At 36.1% G+C, this 26,108-nt stretch overlaps 1 protein-coding gene across 1 annotated transcript in view; it reads left to right on the plus strand.

Moving 5' to 3' along the window:
- Positions 1–26,108, plus strand: part of KIF26B (kinesin family member 26B) — a 215,765-nt gene that overhangs the window by 76,040 nt on the left and 113,617 nt on the right. Inside the window, exons 3-4 of the mRNA XM_072409327.1 lie at positions 2,651–3,187; positions 20,611–20,777. Of these exons, the coding sequence (XP_072265428.1) occupies positions 2,651–3,187; positions 20,611–20,777 (704 nt within the window). The remainder of the gene's footprint in view (positions 1–2,650; positions 3,188–20,610; positions 20,778–26,108) is intronic.

Consider the following 26,108-nt stretch of genomic DNA (forward strand, 5'->3'; position numbering starts at 1 on the left):
AGAAAAATTGCAGGTAGAGTTGTTTTGGTAGAACAAAAATATAGTAGAGGAAAATGGTATCACTAAAGGGTAAAAGTAGAATTATACCTGCCTTATCCCTGTATAGAATGTTGGTAATTACCTGTAAGATGAATGTCTTATTATTTTTTTTATTTTTGTTACCAATCCACAACATATATGGTGATTAGGGAACACAATACTGGTTCTGATATTAGACCATAAAACATTTTGTGGTCCTAGAGGCATTTTAATCTGTTTCAAATCTCACTAAAGCTCGTTTTCGCTTCTTAAATATAGGGAAGGCCCAGTTTTAAAAATTGGAAATTCAAGATTTACAAGTGGTAGTGTCCTCATGAGTTAGAAGTGATAGTGTCTTCTCTAGCTCTATCTCATGATGACCAGGAACCTTGATAAAAACATACAAAAGTAATAGCTGCTTAATAAATACTAATACAACACATGTTTGCTGCTGTCCTATATTGCAGAGAATTATATTCTGGTTGTGTTTTGCAGGGTAAACCACCACTTACAGGTCAGCATTGCCAATCTTTTGGAGCCAATTATACAACAATTACATTTTTCTTTACATTTGAAAATTGCAATGTCAGTAACTAACAGAAAACCTTTAATGGTTTGCATTGTGCAGTACATGTGCAGCATTGTGGTTACAATGCTCACAAATCCATACTTGTGGACACTAATGACTCATTGTACTGTAAACAGAGTTTTAACAGTATAATTAAAAGGCGCGCCTAATTCAGACTAATTTCATCATTTTTCATTTCAAAATCCGAACAAGCAGCAACAAATACTATATTTTTAAATAATTTTAGAGATTAAATTTAAATGGCTCACTGTGTATATTTTTATTACATATTTTTATATACCATTGTACAACTCCAGTAGACAGACTGTACTGATATACTTGGCCCATTGCTTATTACATGTTCTGCACTTGGCAACATAAACATTTCTTTGTCTTCCATAACCTGTTTTAATAACAAAGATTAACATGGAAAATGAGCTGTGGTTATCTTTGTCCAAAAGCAGCATATGTTGCAACAAAAGACTTGTCAGAAACTTGTTACAAGCGCTCCTCCTCAGTAGCCTGCTCCAGACAAAGATAAGGCAAGTGTAATGTGATGTCTCAACTCTGTCTTCCCCAAGCACCACACTGATAAGCAGATGGGGGGCCTAAACTCCTTTTGCTGCTGCGGTGGGGGCCTGGCAGCTCATATTAGGGATCGCTTGTCCTTTATTACTCCAAAGTCATTCCTAAAGACTTTATAATACGGTATCTATATATTGGGAAAAGTGCCCCAGACCTTGCTAATCATGCATTTATTTTATGTGTTTATATGTGCACAGATAAATGTAGAAGAAATTATTTTCAGTGGAAACAAATTGAAGGCTATGGTTGCTGCTTCTACAACCAGATGACCTGTTCTTGTTTTTCATTCCTGTTAGTAACCTGTAGAAGTTAACAAATTTGTTTGCCTGCAAAGAGATTTAATCGATAATGGACAGATTTGCAGGTGCCTGATTCACCTCTTTTTTTCACTGCAATCTTTGTCTATATTGGAGAGTTTTCTCTTCACTGCCTATCCAAGTGAACACATAGGGAGTGAGGTGAAGTCCTTCTGACAGGTGTTAGACAACAAAATAAATTTATTAGAGTTTGTAACACTTTCCTATTCTGCAGGAGAGTAAATGTTTTACATTAAAAAACCAAAAAACATTGACAAGTATATTCTGTAAAGGAAACTATTTTCAATTAGATTTACAGACTGACTCAGGTATACTTTGACCTATGTATAGTACTATAACCATTTATCTGATCAGTTATTACAAATAATACAGATATACACAAATGATACATGTAACCACAACATCTTGTAGTCTGTGGATTTACCAAGGGTTATCAACTACAGTGTAAAGTATTCTACCCTTGTCCTTATTCATGTTGTTGTTTTTGGTGTTGGGAAATATTTATAGAGGTATGTAATCTTAGAACTCTTTAGACCACACAGTTACTGAGCTGAAACCTTCGCTGGCCTGTCAGCATTCATTCAACTAACATCCCAGTTGGAAACTTAAGTAAGCATTAGCTTGCTGATTATCCTTAGTGGGCCACCTATAGCCTGCTGTTTTGAGTGATATATATATATATATATATATATATATATAAACTGATGGTAATCGAATAAAAATATATATATATATTTTTGTCTACTAAGTTATTGTCTACTATAATAATTTTATATACATAATAGCATAGTTACGGAATTGACAATACAATATACAAGGGTTTTTGTTATTAGTTTTACTTTTCAGAATTCTGGCATGTATAATTCTCCAGCTAAAACCCTTTTTACATGGAGCAAGGAGCTAACATAAAAATAAGTTCTTTGAGATGTCTTTTACTTTAGTAACATTAGAATAAGTTGAAGCATCAGAGGTGTAACTGTGTTACAAGAATATATTGCAATCAAAAGGTAAATTTTGCAATCAAATAAATTGTACCATTTTCTAAATATTTGTATATTTATGTGTGTGTAATTAAAATACACTTTATCCTGGCATTTTATCAGTAAAATTGCATGGTTTTATTTTGTGACTTTGTTCATGTTTCCTGTTTTTACTTTTGCAGGACCCGTCAATCACTTCTGGCATACACGACAAATTACAAGTACCAAACACAATCCGAAAGTCCTGGAATGAGAAAGACAACCGCTGTGACATATGTGCTACTCACCTAAACCAGCTAAAACAGGAAGCTATCCAGATGGTGACAACACTGGAACAGTCCGCTAATGTCGAACACTATGATGCGGCATCACCTGGATCTCCTTCAGGACATTCTAATATTCCAGCCCTTGTGGGCCCAAGGCACATGGGGAGCCTTCAGCCAAGAGACTGGGTTTACATGCCAAACCCTTATACCACACCCAGTTACCCTGGATATGTGGCTAGTAAGCACAGCGGAAAACCTAATAGTCTTGGGCTTGCCAATGGGCAAGATAAGAAGAATGGGTCTCCTTCACATCAAGCCAAAGTCAGCCTCCAGATGGCCACAAGCCCAAATAATGGCAACATCTTAAATTCAGTAGCCATTCAAGCTCATCAGTATCTTGATGGTTCTTGGTCTTTGTCAAGAACTAATGGTGTGACCCTCTACCCTTACCAAGTAGGTATTCTTTAAGTTCTTATGTTACAATTTTTTCTTTGTCTTTTGTTTTCTTTTAATCTGTATACAATTATTAGGGAGGTTTCTTTAAGTAAACTCCACAAAAAAGAATTTCTAATCACGTATGTATTTAGCACGGAAGATAACAGTGAGGTATATTGCTGTTTGTGTCATAGTTGACATTTTACCTCCCAAAATTATCCAGAATCATTCAAAGAATAAAATTGTCAATACTACACATTATCAAATGAATAGAAAATAAAAATACAATGACCACTTATATCAAAGTATACATGCGCATGTGAATATCATGGCCATGGCAAGCTCAAAGAACCAGGAACTCCCTGTTAGCTTTTGATGGAAAAACAAAATCAAGTCAAGTGTAGGGTGGCTTAAATGTTCTGACAAAATTGTTTTTGGAAAATTGATTTTTTAACTTTGTATAAAATGATTCTTTATTAGATAAACTGTTATCCACTTTTTTTTGTCGGACACCATTGGTAGAATCATACATTAAATTATTTCTCTTTTTTTATGTCACAAGTGTAGAATTTCTACCTCTTTTTTTTTCCCTAATCACTGATGATGCTGGCTAGACTGTATGGCTCCTGATGTGGGCATATAATAATAAAAAAAGTGTTCTTAAAAATTATATAATATTTTAGTATGCATTTAGAATAACTTGGTATTGGCATAAGCATTCCTTTGGTTGTGAACGGGTTGTAAAAAGAGTCACAAAGAAGCTGAATAATCTATGTTTAAAAAATATAGAATGTTCTATAAAATTCCTTTCTTGAGACACTGGCTGCAAGAAATAGCATGTATAGTTTCTAGAGTCATAAGACATCATCTGACCGCATCCTGAGCAAAAATTCAGTTAAGTTTTTGTATCACAGTAAATTAGCTAATTACTTCTCACATGTATGATCTCTTTTTCATGCAGCCTCTAAAAGAGAAAGTTGAGCTAATTTGAAACACATTTTTTGTTATATTTTACTTTCTAATTACTTTAGTGTGATTTGATCCCTTGTGACATTTTTCTCAGGCTTCACAAAAAAAATAATTATCTTAATATTTTTCCCTTGGGACATTGTCTGGTTGGTATAGAGGCTTTAAGACTTGGTCTTAGGTTAAGAAGGCCCTATTGTGTAAATTCTCACATCACTTGACTGAATGCAGAGAAAATTAATTATAGGGATACTAAACCTTTTGGGGGTTGACGTTATATCATTATTTTTAGTGTCATGGTTTATTTAGGGTGACTAAAGTGCTTAATTTCCTCCGTATGATGTTATGCGTCAGAGATATATAATACTTAAAGAGGAACTAAACTGAAAAGTGCCTTAAAAAAAATCCACTTACCTTCAAACCCGCAGGGCAGTCCGTTCCATCCGGAGGTGTTTTGCATCGGGTCTCCCGTCATCCCGGCATCTGTCTCCGAGCTGGTGTCTCGGGCACCGCCATCTTCTCCTCTTCTTTCGAGTTATTCTTCCTATGTCACCTGACCCAGGCCCTAGATCGGGTGATGTGGGATGGAAAAAAAACTTGCCGATCTAAATGCTCGGGCATGCGCAGAAGGAGCACCCAAGAGCCTCCCGGGATGCGGGACGTAGGTATCCTGGCAGGCTTTGTGCTCCCATTAGGGTGATCGAGAACTAAGGGGCTGTGCTGTACCATTTTTTTTTTAAAAGGGTGTTCCATTCAAAAAAAAAAAAAAAACAAACAACAGAATTTTTACCTTATATAAAAAAATTGTCTACCCTAAGTAAAGTGAAATTTCTGAGTTTAGGTACGCTTAAAGCCTAAATGCATGCAGCTCTTACTTTAGCTTCTCTGTCACAAAAAATATAAATTAACGATTGTTTCTTTAGATGCCAGTTTACAATTTAAAGAGAAATCTACATCATAGGACTCCCCTATATTAGGCAACATAATTTCCAATTGGTAAAACTAACCTGAGTTTATACAGTATGTAAGACTATGACTGTTTATTAGAGGCAGCAACAGTTCTATGTATGAAGTAATATAGGTCTGCCTTTAGTATCACACATATGGCTAGCTCACAAAGACTGCTTCAATCAATGATCAGAGTAATATTACTCAAAATTAATTACTGTATAAACTCCCCCCCTTTTACCCCCTTCAAAACGCCATTAGAAAAAAAATCTCAGTTTTTTTACCCAAGTAACACTAGTAGATAATGCTGTGTCTTCATTTAAAGTATCAAACTCCCACCGCCAGAGACAAAGAACATGAGTTTGTTGCACACTTTATGTGACGCACACAATAATGCACAAAAGATCGTTATTAAGATAAATATTTGAGTTAAAGCATTTTCCTGTGTGTAAAAATAAATGCCCTGGTTTATATTTGAGTATATATTTTATGCCCAAGATCTGAAAGCTTATTACAGGTTACTTCATTTTAGAAATGTTGTTAAAGTATGCATATACCACCATGCCAGGGTTCTCCCCAGCCCCGTTTAGCTGGGTGCACCACCTGGCACTTTTCAGTAACCACTTGCCTGTTTTTGGGTCATTACCGATAAGTTGGGTCAAAATACAGGGGCTGTCACCTGCCTACAATTTCTTCCCGCTCAGCTTAAAATAATTTCTGGGTTGAGCACCGCATGCTTTGTTCATTTCAAATTTTAAAACTGAATGTCGGATAGTGTGGGGAAGGGTTAGACCCAAATATGTATGTGACATGAGCTAGATCCCTAATTATAAGCAGAGAGTCTTGGAACTTCACTGAAAAAGAGAGAGAAGAATTTATATATTGAGCCTTTGTGACATATATATAACATTTTCTTCATGTACCTCAAGCAGAAGTAGTTTTTCAACAATGACCCGTTCACTTTAAGATGAGTCTTGTTTTAGTAAACAAGTAAGCCCAAACACCAGACCATGTCTGGATGTAATATAGCACCCTGAATGCATATAACACTAAATGGAAGTAATCTTTTACTGGTTATTGACATGTTGTGAATGCCCCTCCCATGCAGAAAAAAAGAAATACAGTTCAGACAGTGGTATTTTATCAAGTAAATCACTCCCTACTTAGTATAAACCTCCTTACTGCTCATTTAGATTCCTAAAAATGATTGAGAATCCTGGTCCTTGTGGACTGTAATGCAACTAATGCTTTGAAATCTGTTACTTTTAACCTGTGGGATGATCTATTCATTTTTAAATTAACCCCAGTCTAGAAGACTATCCATTCAAGACATCTGGCTGGGGATAGTAAATTGATGAAGTAATCTGCCATTTACATTTGCCCATACGTAATGAATTACAGCTATGTTTATCTATGAGCAGAGTGGAGAGCAAGATCATAAAACATATTCTTTAAATAAATAAAAAATTTGCTTTGAGAGCTCCCTGCCTGCCCTGACTTTACTTGTCTCTTCACATATTGTCTGAGCTGCTCTGGATGAATTAAACCTGACATTGCAGAAATTCATCCTGGCCATACTGAAAGAACAGTTACTGGCTGGGTGCTCTTCTGTATTCAAGAATTTATTTTTGTCAGTACTGATTGTGCTGCTTTGTGCTCAGCATAACTCTATAGTGAAAACAATGAGCAGCTCACAAACACTTTGTACATTTTTAGACTTGTCCATGCTCCAGCGTTATAATTTATAAATGTATTACAAATTGTAGTAGCTAGAAAATAGTCATAAGGATTTTTTAATATAATTGACGAGCTGCAATTGTGACCCATAACAGCCATAAGAGCTATGATTCATATATAGGTTGCTAAAATCCTGAGTTCTACCTTATAATATTAGCTAATGCTATCTTAAATCAGTTTGTTCCAGTGACAAGACAAATGTGCAAAATTGCCTGGTATTGAGGCTCCATGTTAACTTGCTTAGTAAACAGCCCAAAATTCCTTTAGTAAATAAACCTCAATATGTTATCCCCCAATGTCCATGTTGTTTGGAGCAATGTACAAACAACAAGTCGACTGTACTGTTGCCTAAGTGTTTTGCTCACACCCGGTTAATGGGATTGATTTATTAAAGGTCTCCAAGGCTGGGGAGAATACACTTTCATCCGAGAAGTTTGGTAATCCAACAACCCTGGAATAGATTTGGTCCAGGATTCAAAACATTTGCTAGCAAATGGCAAAGTACTTTAAAGAAACCTATTCCAGGTTTGCTGGATCAACCAGCTTCACTGATGAATGTGTATCCTCTCCAGCCTTAGAGAGCTTTCTTAAATCTGGCCCAGTATACTAGTATTTACTGTTTCACACCGTTCTGCTTTGGAGCCATCACTACTAGTTTAATGCAGCAGAATCCACATTTGAAATAGAACAGATTTGTCATTTCATTCTGTCACTAGCAATATGATATGATGCATATAATTGTGAAACTGAACAGAAAATACATGATGAGATCTTAACCATTATATTCATAGTGGTAGTGTACTCATCCAATGCCATGTGTTTTTGTATCCGGCATTTATATAAAGCATTTTGGGTAGCAGAGTTAATACCATGGGGTTTTATATAATGTATGCTGCATTTACTCATCTGTCATACAGGAGAATTGATCCATGTTAAATAGTACATAAGAAGCATTTATCACACCTTTCAATTGTTGAAACTGAAGTACATTACCTGCATTTGAATACACGTGGTACTTTCTCTAATAAATTAACATCAAAAGTGTATACATGTTAAAACATGAACAGGTGAACCAACCCTTAGCATGAAAAACATCAAAAACGTTCGGATTGTACTACATGATCTACTTACAGAAAATATTGCGGCTTCACGTCATGGATTAACATTCAGACTAAACCTGTAGTAGAAGGTCAAGGATTTTGAAGCATTCAGTTCTTTGGATTAGTATGTAAAATGCTGTAGAATTATTCTTTTAGCAAAGTGATCCTAGAAACATTTTTCTTGATGTATAAAAAGCCACTTATGTCCAAGATAAAAATACTCTACATCAATTTACATCAGATTAAGAGGCTGAAAACATGATTGTAATCCACCCACTAAGATTGTGAAAGCACTTGTTTCACTCAAGAAGAATGCCTTCATTACTTGCTTATAAACAAATACTTTATGTGAGATCTGAATCCAGGAGGATGTAAATAATTTGATTATGTATTTACCAAAATTCAGTTTTTAAAAAAAACCTTGTATACTTACCTAAATCCTTTGTTATATTTGCTTTCCATAATTTCATGCACAGCATGGCACACTGGTGGGGTAAGGAGTAGCACTGTTAGCAATTTAGGCTCTATTGCTGTGTAGGTGGGCAGTGTAGGTATATTAATAATGATATTATTAATATAATATGCTTACGGGAGTGTTAAACATAAGGAAGACCTTTTCAGTGCTCTACTGACCCATCATTTTCCTAGCTCTCTAGGCAGTGGGTATAACCTTAACTGTGAAATTTAACTTTGCAATGAATACTCCATTTACTCACAGAAGTAAGTTATGCCTTGCAGAATAATAATTCATTTTGCTAAGTGAACAACCTAAGCTCCTTTAGTATATCAACCCCACTAATATGTTATTGTGACATGCAGATAATTTTATCAAATCAAATATCAAATACAAAGAATGACTGGGTACATGCCATTTTATAAAGTTAGAGTAAATCCTACCTCCGAATGTATTAAAGTCTGATATACCCTCCCCCCCCCACACACACACAATACAAACTAATATTTCACTCCTCAGTCTTGTTAGAGACAATGAACCTGATTTATAAAAGTTCTCCAAGGCATTGATGAGAGGTTACACTTTCATCAGTGAAACTGGGTGATCTAGCAAACCTGAAATGGATTTCCTAAACGTCATTTGCTATGTTTGTTAGCAAAGGTTTTCAATCCTGGACCAGATCTATTCCAGGTTCAACCAGCATTACTGATGAAAGTGTATCTTTTCCAGTTTTGGAGAGCTTTAATAAATCAATGTTTTGGTCCTCAACTCACTAGACCTGGAATTTTGATTGGCAGTCCCAATGCTGATGATGTAGTCTCTGGTCCTTCACTAATAAGTGAAGATTATAGGTGAGTGTAATAAGAAGGGTGTAGGTGTGATAAGGTCACTGAGAGGAGCAAAAAGAAAACTGGTTAGATAACAAAGACGGCTGTGATGAATCATTACACACAACCAGAACTGGTGCAAAGGATGAATAAGGGCCGATAATGAGGGCCGTGAAGATTACTGTGTGCTACCAAGTAACAAAACAACAACAACATAATAATCAAATCATCACAACAAATGGTATTTCCCAAATAAATAAGCTAAGTAAAGCTAGTTAGATTTTTGCTGCTGTTTTTCTTCAATTAGTGCTTGGGACTGAGGTACAGTTACTGAAAATTTTACTGTGGGATAATCTGAGATAAGAAAACGATTTTTCTGATTTTATTTCAAGTCAATAATGTAAAAACTATTGTTCCAATGTTAATTTTTATTATTCAAAGATCCAGACCCATCCCCCCCATTATGTTCATGATCCCACTTGAGGGGTAATGACTCCAAATTAGAAACTAATGACTAGGAAAGGACTGCTATCCTGCAGGAACAGGAAAATTACTAAAATAATATATAAAAAATAGCAAATTAGCATTTAGGTTCGTCTTTTCTAAAACTATGCTTCAACTGTTCAACATCTGTGCTAAAACAATTAACCTTGTGCTCTGTACAATTCGCTTTGCAAGAACTGAATTTTATTGTGTGGGATCACTCGGTTTTGTTACTTTATTTCAAACTTCTTTCTTGGATAAGTATATTGCAGTTTGAATTCAGTCCATAACATTACCAGCATTTGTTTGCTCAGCAAAATCCTTATTTATAATGCAAAGTCATTTACAAGGTAAAATAATCAAGAACACAAAGCAAAATAAATATAGATATTAGTAAAAATAATTAGTAAAAGCGCAAATTTATATAAAGAAATGTATAGAAAAACAATTGTCTTTTGACTGAGTTTATTTTTTAATAAATCCCGCAAGTTTTGGTAAGGTCCAGCAGTTCACTTTGGACTGTGAGCATTTTTTTGTGTGGGCTTGTCTTAGTACTAGTAATATACGGACTTTACATTGTTGATTTCCAAATCAGTACAATAAAACAGTAGTCTAGATCAAGTCTGATTTAGGTAGTTAAAGCGTACCTAAATTCAGAAATTTCACTTTACATAAAAGGGTAGACAACTCTTTTATGTGAAGTAAAAATTCTGTTCGTTTAGGTTTTTTTTTTTAGTGCAACACCCTTTTTTTTTAAAAAAAAGGATGCAGCACTACCCCCTCATTCTAGCCCAGGCGATCGAGAATGAATGGCAGTGCAAAGCCTCCTGGGATACCTACGTCACGCATCCCGGGAGGCTCTTGGGTGCTGCCTCTGCACTTGTTTCAGCATCTCGGGCATTAGCAGAAGAAGCCTTTTGGTGAATAGAGAAAAATTTGCCAATCTCACACATGCGCAGTGAGATCGGCAAGTTTTTTCCCCAGCCTACATCACCCAATCTCACGCCTGGGTCGGGTGACATAGGAAAAAGAACCAGGAAAAAAAGGAGAAGATGGCGCCGCCCGGCACACCGGCTCGGAGACGGATACCGGGACGACACGGGACTTGATGGAAGACATCTCCAGACTGATCAACTGTGCTGCGGGATTGAAGGTAAGTGTATTTTTTTTGTTTTAGGCACTTTTCAGTTTAGTTCCTCTTTAAGTGTGTTGAAAATATAATTTGTAATATTAGCTTCACAAAAAAATGTAGTTAGATATTAATAACCCATATGGAGTATGTTGGACTGTATCGATGTATACATGAATGGAAATAACTCATTGTCCAAAAGCATGCCAGTTTGACAGCAGCACAAAGGGTTAATGTGTATGTCAAAGAAAAATAACAATAGTATAAACTACATATCTTCAATACATGCGCCTTTCCCATGTTTCATCACCTTTTTAAGGCACTGGAAGAACAAAAAAGGGCTGTTGATTTGTTAGAAATTCACTCAGCATCTAGTACTTGTTGTTACCATATAATGATAAAATTATTTGACATTAGGAAGATTTATCAGCAGTATATATGTGATGAATGTTATATTCACTGCTTTATAACTTTGTTGTTATATAAGAAAAAAAATCAGTTCTTTGGAGAATCAAAAAATCGTTTAAAGGAGAACTTTACTTCTTAAAACGAAGCTAAAGGAAGGTGACTGGGAAGAAAGGAAGAAGTTGCAGTAAGTGAAACTAAATCAGAGATGAACAAAGAAGCCAATTAGGCAGTAACATCAGGTTTCTTTGTAACAGGCAGTAACACTAGTAATTGGACCACCAAATTTTTAAAGATTGCCATAGTACCATACTACCATTGCTATTTTTTATAAGTCAGTCAACTGGAAACTTTGTGATTACTTTTTATATGAAAGGCTCCCTTTATTTGTTATCATGGTGGGCTGGTAAAATCCACATAGGCTTAGCACACTGCATTTCTGCATCACTTCATGGTGCACTGATGCTGTCAAAGAACTGGGACCTTATCAACAGCTGGCAGATGTTTAGAGAATAGAACCATTTTCTCTATTCTTCCCTAGTTTAAAGGGGATATGAGCTGATATCAGGGACCCCTTCAATCTTCCCGTACCCTCCCGTCATGAGGATAGCAGCCAGGTGGTCTGGGCTTGTATCTCTTGTAGAAAGTGTTATTTTTTTGTAATGCAATAAAAATATCTGGAAACCCTAAAAATAAAGTAGGATCAGCTGTAGGTGAAGTAACATTTACAAATCAACATTGGCTGTATGTTAGTCTGGTCCGGGCTGAAACTAAACTAAACTAAACTAACTATTCTCTACATCAGGGTAGATGGATGTATTTCATGTCACAGGCAGTTGTATGCTCATATTGCATGGGGAAATTATTTGAATACATGTTTGATTCTCTCAATGTGCTGCAATTTTTTTGGAGGTGAAGGTGGTTTACCATCAGAAGGATTCAGCACCAGCAGTAATTAATGGCAGAAGCAACAAATAACGTAATCATCTTCCAAATAACGTAAAACATAAACCAAAAATAAATCGATACAATATTTAAAAAAACAGTATACTTCCAAGAAAACCAATTTTTTTTTACACCAAGATTTCTACAGCTCTTTGAGTCCATGTCATCCTAGGTTCACATCAGCCTGTGATTGGACAATAAAAGAGGAGTAGCGCAGTGATGATCTTATTTCTTTCACTATGCCTTCTCCTCCTCCAGCATTGTTTTTGTCACACATACTGACAACTAATTGGTTATGAATTTATTGGATCCTTTTTCCTGATATCACTCACTTCTTCTCTATAATGGAATGCATTAGGGCTGATAAGTTGTATTCTGCCGCTTGCACTCATTTCATAAAGGAAATAGGTTTGACAGTGTAATAAGTATATATCTGGATTCCCTTGCATCTTTCATATATTCCAACATTTATCATTTACATATATTATGAGGCAGAATAGTTACAATTGCTTCAGTTTACTTAAATAATGTTAGAGCAAGTTTTAAGACCACCTTAAGTTTAGCTGATGAATTGCAAGAAGCATCTAGAAATGATTAAATTGCCATCCCACATTCTTGCAGTCTGTTTGGAATGAACCTCACGTTAAATGATTAATTCGCATTTTGGAATAATGTTTTCCAAATAAATCACTTTGTTGTCTGTTGAATTCCTAATGTGATGGATTGAGTGGGAATAGTGAGAATCAACGTACTAGCTAAAGCTTACAAGGTAAAGACTTTATTTGCAGAATTTCATTTGCAGTATGAATGGTTTTCCAATATCTCAGAAAAGTTGGAAATGTGTCATTGCCATGTTATTTATCTGAACAATATTATCTCAGTCATCAGAGATAGATAGGATATCTGAAAACCTAAAAGTGTTCTCGGCATGATATGTGTTAAAATGTGTAATCTCCTCCAATAGCTGCTATTTCTGTTGCTTGGAAGCTAACATTAGAATAATCCTATTTATTTAAAACAGCTCTGCAGTGTAAGGTGTAATTTGTGTGTGTGTTATTTACATATATCTTGGCCATACAAGAAAGCTATCTGAAAGGAACTCTTTTTTTGTCTTTTCTACAAATCAGGAATAATACACTGACATCATGCTATATCCAAGATACCATAGTCTGCATGTCTTTGTGGGCATGCAGAGCCTCAACGTGGATGTCAGGAACATACCTGTTCTAATCTGTTGCATATGATACCGTTTTTTGTTTCCTCCTTGCTCCAGTTGCCTGCTTGTTTTCATTTCTATGTTTTCTCCCTGTAATGTGTCTTGGGGCAAGCAGACTTGCTCCTGTTTATCTGTCCATGTATGATGTGCTCATGTATGTGGCTATAGGCATGCCTACTGACTGATTCTAAAGTATCGTGGCCTGTTCTGGTGGTTGTAGAGGTCTTCTTGCTCTTACTTTCCTGCATCCCATGCTTGCCTTTTACTTTTGATGTCCTGTTCCTGGATTGTTCCAATTTCCCGAGTCATTGTGAAGTTCTTGGTATCCCTGTACTCTTGGCTCTAACCCAGGATGCTTACTCAATATCTCTGTAATGCAACAAACAGATATATACGTGAAAAAACAGCGTTGAATGTAATGTAAATAACCAATTAAAGAGACACATTAAATAAAACTAGGTGTTTAGGTTTTTATTTAGATTGGTCTAATATACATTTTAAGGTTAAGTATAGTTTCTTTGATCTTTAAAATCTACTTTATACTGCACCTCATCAGAGTATGGTAAATGTTATGTACTGTAGTTATTACCTCATTAGCTTTAGTATTTTTGTAAAGCAATTGTTCTGCACCAGACCATTTTGCTGAATAGAAGTATAAATGTGTGACATTAGATGTGCTGAACTTTGACAGCTGATTTATTGATTTCCATTCAGTCTGGATAAATAATTGATTTGATAGCAGCATACAGAGCAGAGGAATATAATCAGTGTAGTGTTGAAAGAGAGCGTAATCTGAAAGTAATTTTCTTGTAGGAGAAAGGAAAGCCACTAAGTCAGTAATAAAAGCAACAAAAACACCTAACTGTGCAGCAATCTGCCCTTTACATTTGATTAAAACATGTATCTGACATACTATAGATAATAAAATGGTAACAAAACACTATGTAGATATTGGTGCTCTCAAACCTCCAAGGCTGTGTACACACGTTAGATTTTTGTCGTTGGAAAGGATCTTTCTCAATCCTTCCCTACGACAAAAGCACTGTACATACAGCGCTATTCTGCTTTATGCAGAGGGGAGGGGGGAGAACGAGCGAGTGGCACCTCACTGTGCTCTCTCCCCCTCACTTGCATTGGGATCGTTTGTCGTTTGTGGATCTGCCAGGACCCATGAATGAAGTCGGACGGCCACTGTACACATGTCAGATTCTTGTCCGATACTAACCCTGAATCGATAATCATACGAAAATCATGGTACGTAGCCTAATGATGACTAAACCATGTTTGTTGTATTAAATGGAGGTTGTTTGTCTTGTACTTTTTAAAAAAAATAAATTAAATAGATTATTTGTATAATCCAAGCAATCTACTTTAGAAAAAATGAAAGAAACAACTACCCTGTCTTTTTCGGAGTCAATGTAACTATGTTGTCATACTCATTACAATTGATTTTTTGGAAGTCAATTTTGGAAGTTTTCCACTAGCATTGACTTGAAGATTATATAAAGTTATTTGGCCCTCAAAAATTTCTACCATCAGGTGCCTTTTAGCTTTTACATAAGCACTTCAGCACTTCAGCCTAAATAAAAACCTGCATCCCTTGCCATCTTTGAAATGTCCATTGAATTTGGATCTCCAGTAGAGGAAGACTTTGCAATACAAATGCTGGGGATGTAGAAAATCCATTCTTGCTCTATCTTTGGAAAATATATGGTTTCTGGTTTGCCTGCTTGCATATATTGAGCAGATCATGTATTACACCACATGTATTATATATCTTTGGCTGCACCCAAGTTCTTTCTTTTTAAAGGTACTAGTATATCCATTTTTAAATGGCCCACATTTTGCTTCCTGACATTTTATTAACATGGCATTTTCAGAGTTTTCACTGAATTCTGTAGCCTTTTTCTTCTAAATTGTGATTATTTCTAAAATAATGGCAATTAGTACATGCATCTGGGCTGCTTTAATTGAACTTTTCTTGTCCCAAAGAGCCCTTAAAGCGTACATAAACTCAGAATTTTCACTTTACATAAATGGATAGAGAACCCTAAAAAATTTCAGTTTTTTTTTGTGCAACACCTTTTTTTTCTAAAAAAAAAAAGGGTGCAGCACCGCCCCCTAATTTTCAGCCACCTAGTCAAGTGTGTTTTTTTTTTTTTTTTTTGAGTTTTCAGTATAGTTCCTCTTTAAAATCCATCTTTTCAAACTCGCCTACCAGTCTTCTTCTGTCTCCTAAACCCTACTACTTAGACACTATTCGCTATACTCCTTCCTATTGTATACCAACTCTTAGATTATAAGCTCTTTTGAGACAGAGCCTCTCTTCTTGTGTCACTGTTTCTGTCTGTCTCTCATTTCCAACCTCCTATTATTTTACAGCTCTGCATAATATGAGGGCGCTTTATAAATACAGTTTAATATTAATAAAAATGTATAGGCATTATAAATGTATACATGTATGTAACATTTTAGCCTAATGGATGCAATTTAAATAATACAAAAGTATGTATTAATTTTACATTAATATATAATTATGGCTAGTAAAATAATTAAAGTTGGGGAAAAGAAGGCGCTGCTAGTTGTGCAGCTTCCTGTGTGTTTGTGTAATGCGGTGGCATGCCTCTGTCAGTGTACTCTGATAAGAGGGCTCAGTCTGACACATATTGTCATGTGGGTATCAACCGAAGAGATTCATGTTTCACTATGCCTTGAAGGCAGATTGTTTTCTGGATCATTAGTGCCCTTTACATGGCCCACATGCTGACACAGTCCAGTGGCTTCTCTTTCCACAACATGAGACAACGCTAGATAAAGGTCACTGACCTGTAAGATCAATGCCAGTGATATTAGAGGAACCAAACTCAGACTTGTTCAGTTTCCTCTGTTGCCTCCCAGGAGGGAAGTGTAGAATGGAAAAATGGGGATGGAAAACGGAGAGGTGTGAAGAGATGATAAAGGAAAATAAATTATAAGATGGAAATGGGAACTGTAAGTCAGTGAATTTAAAAGATAAGAAAATGTTTTTTTTTTATCTGCTGCTAACCAATGAGACTGCAATATATTTTTTTTTTTACCATTTTAGTACAAAAAATAATAAAACAGCTCTCTAAATGTCTATTATTATTTTCTTTCAAACACAAAAAACATTAATATAGAACTGTGAAAGTAAAAGGTTTGTTAAAACTATATTGCCAAATACTGCTTCTTGCTGAAATATTATACAGGGGCTGTCCATCAGTCTTTTCTCAGAAAATAGCTTCTTCTTACTGCACATTTGCAACATACCACAGAAAGCCATATTTATGGCAGCCTCAGCCATGACACTGAATGGAGATGTGGCGCACATGTGGTGCAGTTCTGACCATGGCTGGACAGTGATGACTGATGAATAGTGGCTGAAGGAGAGGCAGCAATCAGGGGATGGTGGTCAAAAAAGTGCAGCCGCCTAAAATTTTCATAGATTTGTTTAGATTTCAATACAGTAGGTAAAGGTTTAACCCCTTTTAAGTTTAAGTAAATTTTTAATGTTGTCTCCATTGAGGAGATTTACCCTGATTCACTGTAATATTACCAGGGATTGTTACCCGATTAAGTTTTCTTTCATCACTATTTCACGCTTTGACTTGCATGGGTGACTATGGAGTAGGAAGTAAGAAGAAATCTCTGTGACTGAGAAAAAGACAACAATCAAAGCTGAAGTTCAATCAGACAGGTAGTGTTACAGATGTAATAGATATAAGGGAGCTGTTTTACCTTCCTTAGTATTTGTATTTCTGTCCAAGCAACCATGATCTTTCCCCAGCCACAGTCATACAGCACAGCCAGGTAGATAATTCCACTTTCCCTACTGTTAGTTTTAGTCTAGAATACATTAGTGTCCTTCCTCCCAGACAGCTGATTGGACTGAATAGGAGCAGCAGCAGGCTGATGAGGTTGGCTCTTTCCTCCTATCATGATGATGTTTCTTGTTTTGAGATTTCAGTGCAGACTGGTTCTGCATATGGGAATGTAACACCAAGTCATAATCAGTTATTTATACTAGTTACATTTCAAAGAATGATGGTTTATTCATTTTACAACTATTAGTGTTGCGTCTTAAACCCTTTCTGACATTCAGTGTTAAAACCAATATCTATTCAGTCCCGAAACATAAAAAAATGATATCCAGTGCTTTGCTTGCTAAGCTTTACCTAATGTGTTGGATAAACTGTGTTAAAATATTATCTGTGTTTTTCACCTAACAAGTCCACACAGCTGAACAATCAAAGTGGCGGGTATATTATTTTAGAACACTGCAATTTATAGCTGAGCACTTGTGACAGGTAAGCCCTGACATCCTACAGGAGGTAATGTGTGCTACACATCAGCTATGTATTGAAATGCCAGCAGGATCAGGCAGCTGGGGTTATAATCTCAGGAGAAGAAGAGCAGAGCAATGACTCTAATAATGAAGTCATTATTGTTTCACGACTCATCCTCTTTCACACTGATGCATTTTACCTTTTCATCTAAAAAGGTTTAAAAGGGTTAGCCCCTAGCTGTATTACTATAGGAAAAGAACACATTGTACTGAGTGCCAATAAGGCTGAAAGCAGATAATCATATTTTAACAAGGTACGTCTTACTGTACACATAACCATACCAGTCCTTCCTGTAGCTCTGGAGTTAATTACATTTTAATCACTAACGCAACTACTGTCAATAGAAGTAATTTGATACAGTGCATCTCTTAGGACTTATTAATTCTCTGCATTAGATTCAGTGTCTGGAAAAAAGTAGTCTGTCCAGAGATAACACTTCATTGAATAACTTCATTGACTGCACTTTTACTGATAAGCACCAAACAAATACATTTCCTCTTAATAAGTGTGAAAATTTCACAAATGTTGTAATGGTCCATAGCTGGATATCTAATTAGATATCTTCTTTGGGGGCATACATCTTGTGCTTACTGGTTTGACTTGGAAAATATTGATCTCCGCAGTCACTCTTGTATGCTTCATCAAGTCCATTGATATGAAGCACTGCTTCTGCTTAATTTATTAGTGCCAATAAACTATATCTTTTAAAAATGGTCTGAGCAGCCAATTATTGGGTTTAAATTGTGGTATTTGATGGCAGATATGCATGTGTCCTTGTTTTTTAGTTTTAAACGGTCATTTTCAGGAACAAGAAGTTTATTGCAGAGCTTCATGATTGCAGATTTTTTGATAAACATTAGATGCCTTTTTGATGTACTTTTTTTTTTTAGTTTGGAATCATGGAACATTTAAAACACAATACAGTCCAGTTACGTGTTCTTTGACAGGTCATTAATTGTACTTTTAAAGCAGAAGTGAGCTCTGGGGATACTTAACTGTACCTGTTCCATGGTGGCCACCACCATTTTAACTCTTCATCTCCTATGCATTCCAATCTTAAGTAATTTTAATTGGCTAAACTGTGATGAGACAGTTCCTGTGACGACACCCTCCCAGGCACACAGAAGGAAATTCTGGATTGCCAGGTGTCCCTGGCAACAAATACACAGCTCAGAGAATTTTGACAGATGGGCATAGATCAGGTAGGTAAGAATCCTTATTGTATAAGGGTCATTGACTCTTTATGCAATAAAGACCAGTCTGATGCCAAATTTGCCAACATTTAGTTCAAAAAAAAAAAAAAAAAACAGATTTAAACATGCTATTCTAGTTTTACAGAATGGGATGCAATGTATGTAATGTAAAAGTTTCATTTTTGTTAAATAAATAAACAATCTGACTGCAGGGTCTCTGTACCGTCTCCATTACATTTACTAAAATCATGTAATAGGAGGAAAAAAGGAAACATCCATTAAATATGTCTCAGACCCATCAGGCTTTCACACTGCCTAGTTCAGTGGTCCCCAACCTTTTGGAGCTCACGGACCAATAAATGCACAGACTCCGGACCGCGCATGCACCATGTGTCACTCAGAGGGGAAGAAACTTTCACCATAGTGATGTCATGATTCTTGGAACCCACCCACTCTCCCATTGCAGGCTCAGACCAGAGACACAACCCGTCCATTGCCCTGAGTCTTCGATCTGTATAATCCCCCAAGTGGGGTCCTTCTCCTGACCCCATTGGGGGTGCACCAGCCAGAGCCGCGGCCCACTAGTGGACCGGGGGTTGGGGACCCTTGGCCTAATTGATAGCAGAAAAAGAATAGATTGTACAGTCAGACTGTATTGTGTATGGAAATCTTTGGACTTTTTCTAGAACAGTAATTGGGGCATAATTTATAGGTACAAAAGACAAATGTGCAGTGTATACTGAGAGTATGCCCTGGTTCTGTTTACCCATGCATCTTTTAAGTTTCCCTTTTACTATGTCCAGGGTACCCTAGAAATACTTATTCAATTCCAGAACAAAGGTAGGCCTGAGCCCAAGTAGTTTTCTTTGCAGGAGAAAACCACAGGTTTCTTTCTACTGGTGTGGATATAAATAATGGTGTATTTTCCTGACTCCCATTAAAAAGGCCAGTTTTTAGGCCAGTTGCCATGTGTTGATTGCCTATCCAAAATGAACTAATGTGTATGCAACACACAGATTTATGTGGATCCCAAAGGTTTTGTACCAAAGGAAAAGCCCATCAAGGTTGGAGACCTTATTAAGTGTATCTAAATTCTAGCATTGTTTGCCATGCCAAGGTCAGTTTCACAATGTTCTTCAAAGTTTACTAAGAGGTTAAGGATCGTGAAGACTTTTTTTTAGGGTTGTGAGTGTCTTGTTTAATTTAAAAATGGTTTGAACACTTATTGGGATCAATTATATGCTGAAAATGGAAGAAATGTTTAGCAATTTTTATAAAAACACATTTCCTTAGCTGCTCCAGGCTTAAAGGGAAAAAAACTTTCACAAAATGGATCCACAAAATGTCTGACAATCTTTCTAATGGATTCCATTTTTCAAGGTTAACTCCTGATTCAAGCAAACCAGGTGTTCTGCTTATTATAATTCATTTCTTTATGCAATAACAATGGTTTAGATTTATCTGGACATTTCCAGTCATTGTCAGATACATTAAATTTTACCAACTCACTGATTCCTATTACCAACCAACCAAATTTTACCAACTCACTGATTCCTATTTACTCAACTTCTCAAATTTCGATTAAGTTTTGATTTACAGCAAAAATGCACACTGACTTTCCCATATAATTTTTTCCCATTGAGCACGGTAATAAATCTGTGTTTCTCTCTTTAGATCTCTCAGCTGATGACTGAGACTGCCCGTGAAGGACTTACGGAGGCAGCCCTGAATCGTTACAATGCCGATAAACCTTCCATTTACAGCTTCCCTGCATCAAACACAACATATGTTGCAAGCGAAACATCGACTGGAACTTCAGTGGCTGCTTCATTCTTTGCCAGGTAACATTCTTTATTAACATTTTTTTTTTCTAAAAACTTTGACAAAATTGTAATAAGTTGCACATTACCCCCCTCTACTTTCTTTCTGCACACCCGGAGTTGAACTTTGGTTGGGGAAACAAGGATATATTTTTATACAGGTGAATGGTACACAACCTTCTTGCTATGGTAAAACCAGCCTATATGTGTAGTGTGCTAAAGCAATAATTTTTATCAAAACCTAAACCCCAGCTATATGCCCCAGTCATATTGTACCAGATTTTGGTGTTTTTTCAAATACGTATAATTCCTTTATTTTCCTTGGCATCCACTTGGAAATTGGCACTGTAAATTTTGTCACTATAAGAGCTGTATTATACACAGACTTTTTTTATTACTAGACCTAAAAGATAAGTGCTGTTTCCAAGTCCTTTACTTGAATAAATAAAGTCCCCAGAATAGCAAAGCTTTATCGTACCAGATTTGTACACAACTGGTTTTGTTTTGTAGATGTCAGGTTTAAAATAATTTTAAAATACACACATTTAGCGAATTTTCAATGCTTTGCCTGCCAATAACTCTTTTTAATAAATTGCTATTATCTAGGTTCATAGTTGAACAACTGGGAAACCTGCTTTTGTTATGCACCCCTACAGTTGAATTCCTTGTTGGTGTAATAATAACACTCAGCTAGCATGTTGGTTACCAAATTATTATAATAAATGTACACTATACTGTTTTCTTCTGTCCTTGTGTGAACGACTAGTATTTAGACTGAATGTTAAAATTGCAGTAATCTTACCTAAGTTGTTGCCAAGGAAATGGACAATGATGAACATGTTTAAAATGCAGAAATTGTTCTAGCTGAAATGGAAGACTCCGGTGGGATTTAGCATAGTAACGATTGCAGAAGCAAACAGAAATTGTATCCAATTCTTAAATGAAAATAATTTTTTTTTCTGTCAGGAGAGACAGGATCACTGTGTATACCAAAAGTTTAGGAAAGGAAATGTTATGTTTAAAGGCAATTCTATTACAAATCAGCTGTGTTTTTCCTAATTATAGTTAAGAAAAATTTCTGCTTATTGAGTCATTATGAAGCAATGGTATTCACATGAGACAAGAATCCAAAACAGAATACTGAAGTCATCGTAGGACAAAATTCTTCTTTATTGTCTGTACTAACACTGGTGAAGAAAACAGCTCCAACATTCAGGATACTGTAATTCCTTGCTGACAACGATGCAGCATATCTGGTACCCTGCGGAGCAGAGATTTGCAGTCTTGTAATTTTACAAAAAAACTCACTCACTTACGTCTCATAGGAGAGCTTCAAGTCCTTATGGTTACACTTTGACCTTGAAATTCCAGATGTGATTAAGAACCCCAGCTGCTTTGAGTTAAAGAATCGACATGGATAAATGTTATAATCTTGGTTAAAACCGTACCCTCAAGTTTGTTGCAAAATGTGACATTCTATATTTAAATGCCTCCTATCACAGGCTGTTCACCTGAATATACAGCTGTTTATTGTGGATGGAGATTCATTGCCAAGAACTATTGAACGTAAATCTGTAACAAGCTATAGCAATTCAAACCGATCATAGGATAATAACAAATTTACCAAAGGTTACTTTCAGTAAAACCACATTTCAATACAATCAGTAGATGTAAATATGAAGGTAGCTAAAGTTGTACACAGATCTTGTCTGCCCCTGTAATATTTTCTCTTGGTTTTCCTGTTGAACCTCTATGTTGGTCAACAGGGAGACAGTGGACATAGGAAGAGAGGGACCAAGCTTGACTTTTACTTATATACTGCACTCTTATCATTTAGTATTTATTAATAATATTATTATTGTTAATAATAAACAGTATTTATTTAACACCAACATATTACACAGCTCTGTACATAAAAAGAGGTATTTACTTCTTTATAGAGACAGTGCAGTGAGTACATTGAACATTGTACCAGAACAGTGTTGTAAACAGGACAGTTCCAACTTTTATTGCCAAAGGCTAGGTAGCAAGCAGATGATACTTATAAATACATACAGGATTGTATGTATTGTAGATTGGAAAAATCTACTGCAGACTTTTTTTTACCATTCGATAAACCTTTATTTACCATACAAAATTCCCATGCAAATTTCCAAACATAAACCATAGAACAGGCATGGGCAAACTACGGCCCCCAGGCCAAATACGGCCATTAGGCTTTTTTACCTGGGCCGTTGAAATCTCTCTCTACTTTAGCGGAGCTGCCCACCCGCCCACTCTCTCATCGCAGGCTCAGATCTGCGATGGAAGAGAGGGCAGGGTTATTCCATCATGACGTCATGTTCAGTGGCGTCATGATGGCATAACCCTGCCCACTCTCCCATCAGCCCAGTGCCTCTGCCAAATTTTATATTAGACTGTGGCCCCTGACTGGAAAAGTTTGCCCACCCCTGCCATAGAATGATTTGTAAAATGTGCTTGAATTGTGTTTTTATGTGTGTGAATGTGGTGAACTAGTGTATTGTTTGTTCATGTGTTGGTATAGTTCTAGTTTTCATATTTTGATCACTTGGCCATGAACTATGCAGCAGTACAGTGGTTTTTCTTGATCCTAACACCTTCATTCCACATAGGCTGCCATCTGTCCTCTGCATCTTGGCCCATCATCTAACAAATTGAAGTTTAATCTCCATCAGGTTTATGATTTAGTTGTCTAGTTATATTACTGTTTTTCATTTTATGTGTAAGGTTTTGGCTAGGGAGTAGCCATACTGGGTAATGATGCAGCTGTTTGTAGGTCTGTCATATGAGGGGCCTCAGTTCTGCCAGCTTCTTCCAATTTGTATCTACTCACATTACATCTGTACAGAGCAACAGAGATTTATTTTATTTTTCATGCATTCATTTTTCTTCTATACATCTGGGTGGAGCATCTAGTAGTCTTATAATTGTTTTGTAAAGGGAAAGATTGTCTTACTCTGTGAAAATTACTCTGTAAATATATTTATTTCATAAAGTTTAGCCCTAACTTTATTCATAATATACTAAAAATGTAATCTTACCTGTGAGCAGGGTAGGGTCACCACCCTAGATCTACTATCTGTTAAGGCGATATTAAAAAGGAATTATGCAAAACTAGATGCAAATTTGTTGTAGAAGGGACAGGCAATATTCCTTCTGTAATAAGCCAAACTTACCTGTCTGTTTGCAATCTTCTTTTGAAATAAATGATCCCGACATGCCCAGTTGCCAGGAATGGATGAACTCCCATGTGTATTTGTGGCAGTTTTATCATTCCCTCATGGCCAATCAAGAAGACTGAACATCTGGAACCTGGATATGGACCCTATAAAGAGCAAGGACAGGTGAGTCTACTTAAAATAATTGCAAACACGCAGGTAAGTTTATTTTATTGCAGAATGGCAATCACCTGTCCCTTCTGCAATAAAGAACTAGACGGCCCACAATTTTATTTTTGAACTTTAGTCTGATACTGACTGGACAAAAGTGTACATTCATTGACAGGTAAAACATGTTTTTTACCCGCGAATTTAAATAATTTGGTTGGAGTTCAGTTTTGAGTTGGTTTTGTCACTTTCAGTCTCTAAAATACCAGAAGATCAGGCAGTTCTGGTTTATCTTGGTAAAAGTTGCTTCATTGGTCAGTAGGAATGTTTAATGCTAAAACTTTGCACAGTTAGATATGCCAGGTATTTGGTCAGATCAGGGGGACTAAAAGCAACTGCAGGTATCGTAGGTGCTCTTTGCTTTTTACCTGTCAGCTGCTCACCTTAACAATAGTAATTTTTAAATTTTTTTGAATAAGGCTGAGTAAATTACTAAACTACTAAATGTATGGTATACATAAAAAGAAGGCCTGGGAAAAAATAGGCACACAGGTACTTTTGAAGAGCACTATAAATAGTTTCCTGTGAGTAAAAAATGCGGCTCACCCTATATATAGTGTTTAAGCAATTTCCGGACACCTGCTGTGAACATGTTGCTTCTGTACTGGCCTCTGGCATACAAATGTTTTTGTGCAGATGCAGTTGTAGGAAAGACCTGCATGGGATTAATAATGGTAAGCTTGTTATTACCTAAACATCATGGTACCAGAGCAAAGTGATTATGACAGAATGTCTGGAGGCATTCACTTCCTCCTATCGCCCCACTTTGTTCATTCCACACCTCTCTGTGAGGCAAGATCAAGGTCAGTAGTATAACTTCACACATCTGAACCTCCACAAGCCACAGTCCTTGCCACAGCTTGTATAACCTAATCTACTATACATACAATATCTGGAAGAAATGAATTATCCAAGTGCTGGCAATGGAGAGAAGGTGTGTAATATATATATATATATATATATATATATAAACATTCCAAAGAATTCAGGTAGTGTTGGGCTTTCTTATTAGTAAGCTCAGCACAATTAGTGTTTATTGTACTCTTTTATTACTTTTATTTAATATTTATTTGTAAAATAAAACAGTTTTTGAGCTGTTTAGGTAAAGTCATAAAAATATTCCCCCCAAAAATTCTAATAACCAATATACTTTATATTTAACTATGCATACGCTATGACTTCTTTCATCTGCTGTGACAAGGGACCTGACACTTCTCCATTCTCCGAATGATCAGAGAGCACCGATACTTTTCATGTCTGTCTGCATTTTTTTCAGCTGCCATTGTGGTGCTGTTCAGTAACTCAGTCAACTGATCTATGGCCCCTTAGGCTTTACGAAAAGCAAAATTCTTTGAACACGAGAATTCTGAAATACAACAGATTTTCCTCATTTAGATTTAGAATTCTCATTTGAATTATTTCTACTATACACTTAACATGTGTAGAAAATTACTCAGAAATCCTCATATCAGCTTTCCAAAGGAGAGCTGGAAAACATTTAGAAGATTAGCGCATCTTAATAATAAAAAGTTAAATATGCCTTTTTCATCAAAGTAAAATGTAAAAAACAAACCTCACATGCACTTCAATGCACAATCTAGACAACGGACTGGTAACCATGACAGCTGGCAATGCATCTTTTTTTCATGGACCTGCAGATCTCTTAGAAGAATAATGTAATTCCTTTCAACTTGCACCGATATGCATTTGATTATTTTCTTATGACATTTTACTGAGGAGTTATGGACATTTCCTTTGTAGGCTTCAGGTTTAGTGTGCTTAGGCAAAAAGGGGAATAATAAAATGTATTTTTGTCTTTTAGTTAAAAATGATTGGCATGTCTATTCTCAGCCTAACAAACAAGGTAATTATATAGCTGTATATGTCTATTATTAGGAGGAGTTATACCCAGCCGCAGTCTGACACTTATTGATTAGCTATGTTA

The sequence above is a fragment of the Pyxicephalus adspersus genome, chromosome 4, assembly GCF_032062135.1.
Source record: "Pyxicephalus adspersus chromosome 4, UCB_Pads_2.0, whole genome shotgun sequence".
Lineage (NCBI taxonomy): Eukaryota > Metazoa > Chordata > Amphibia > Anura > Pyxicephalidae > Pyxicephalus > Pyxicephalus adspersus.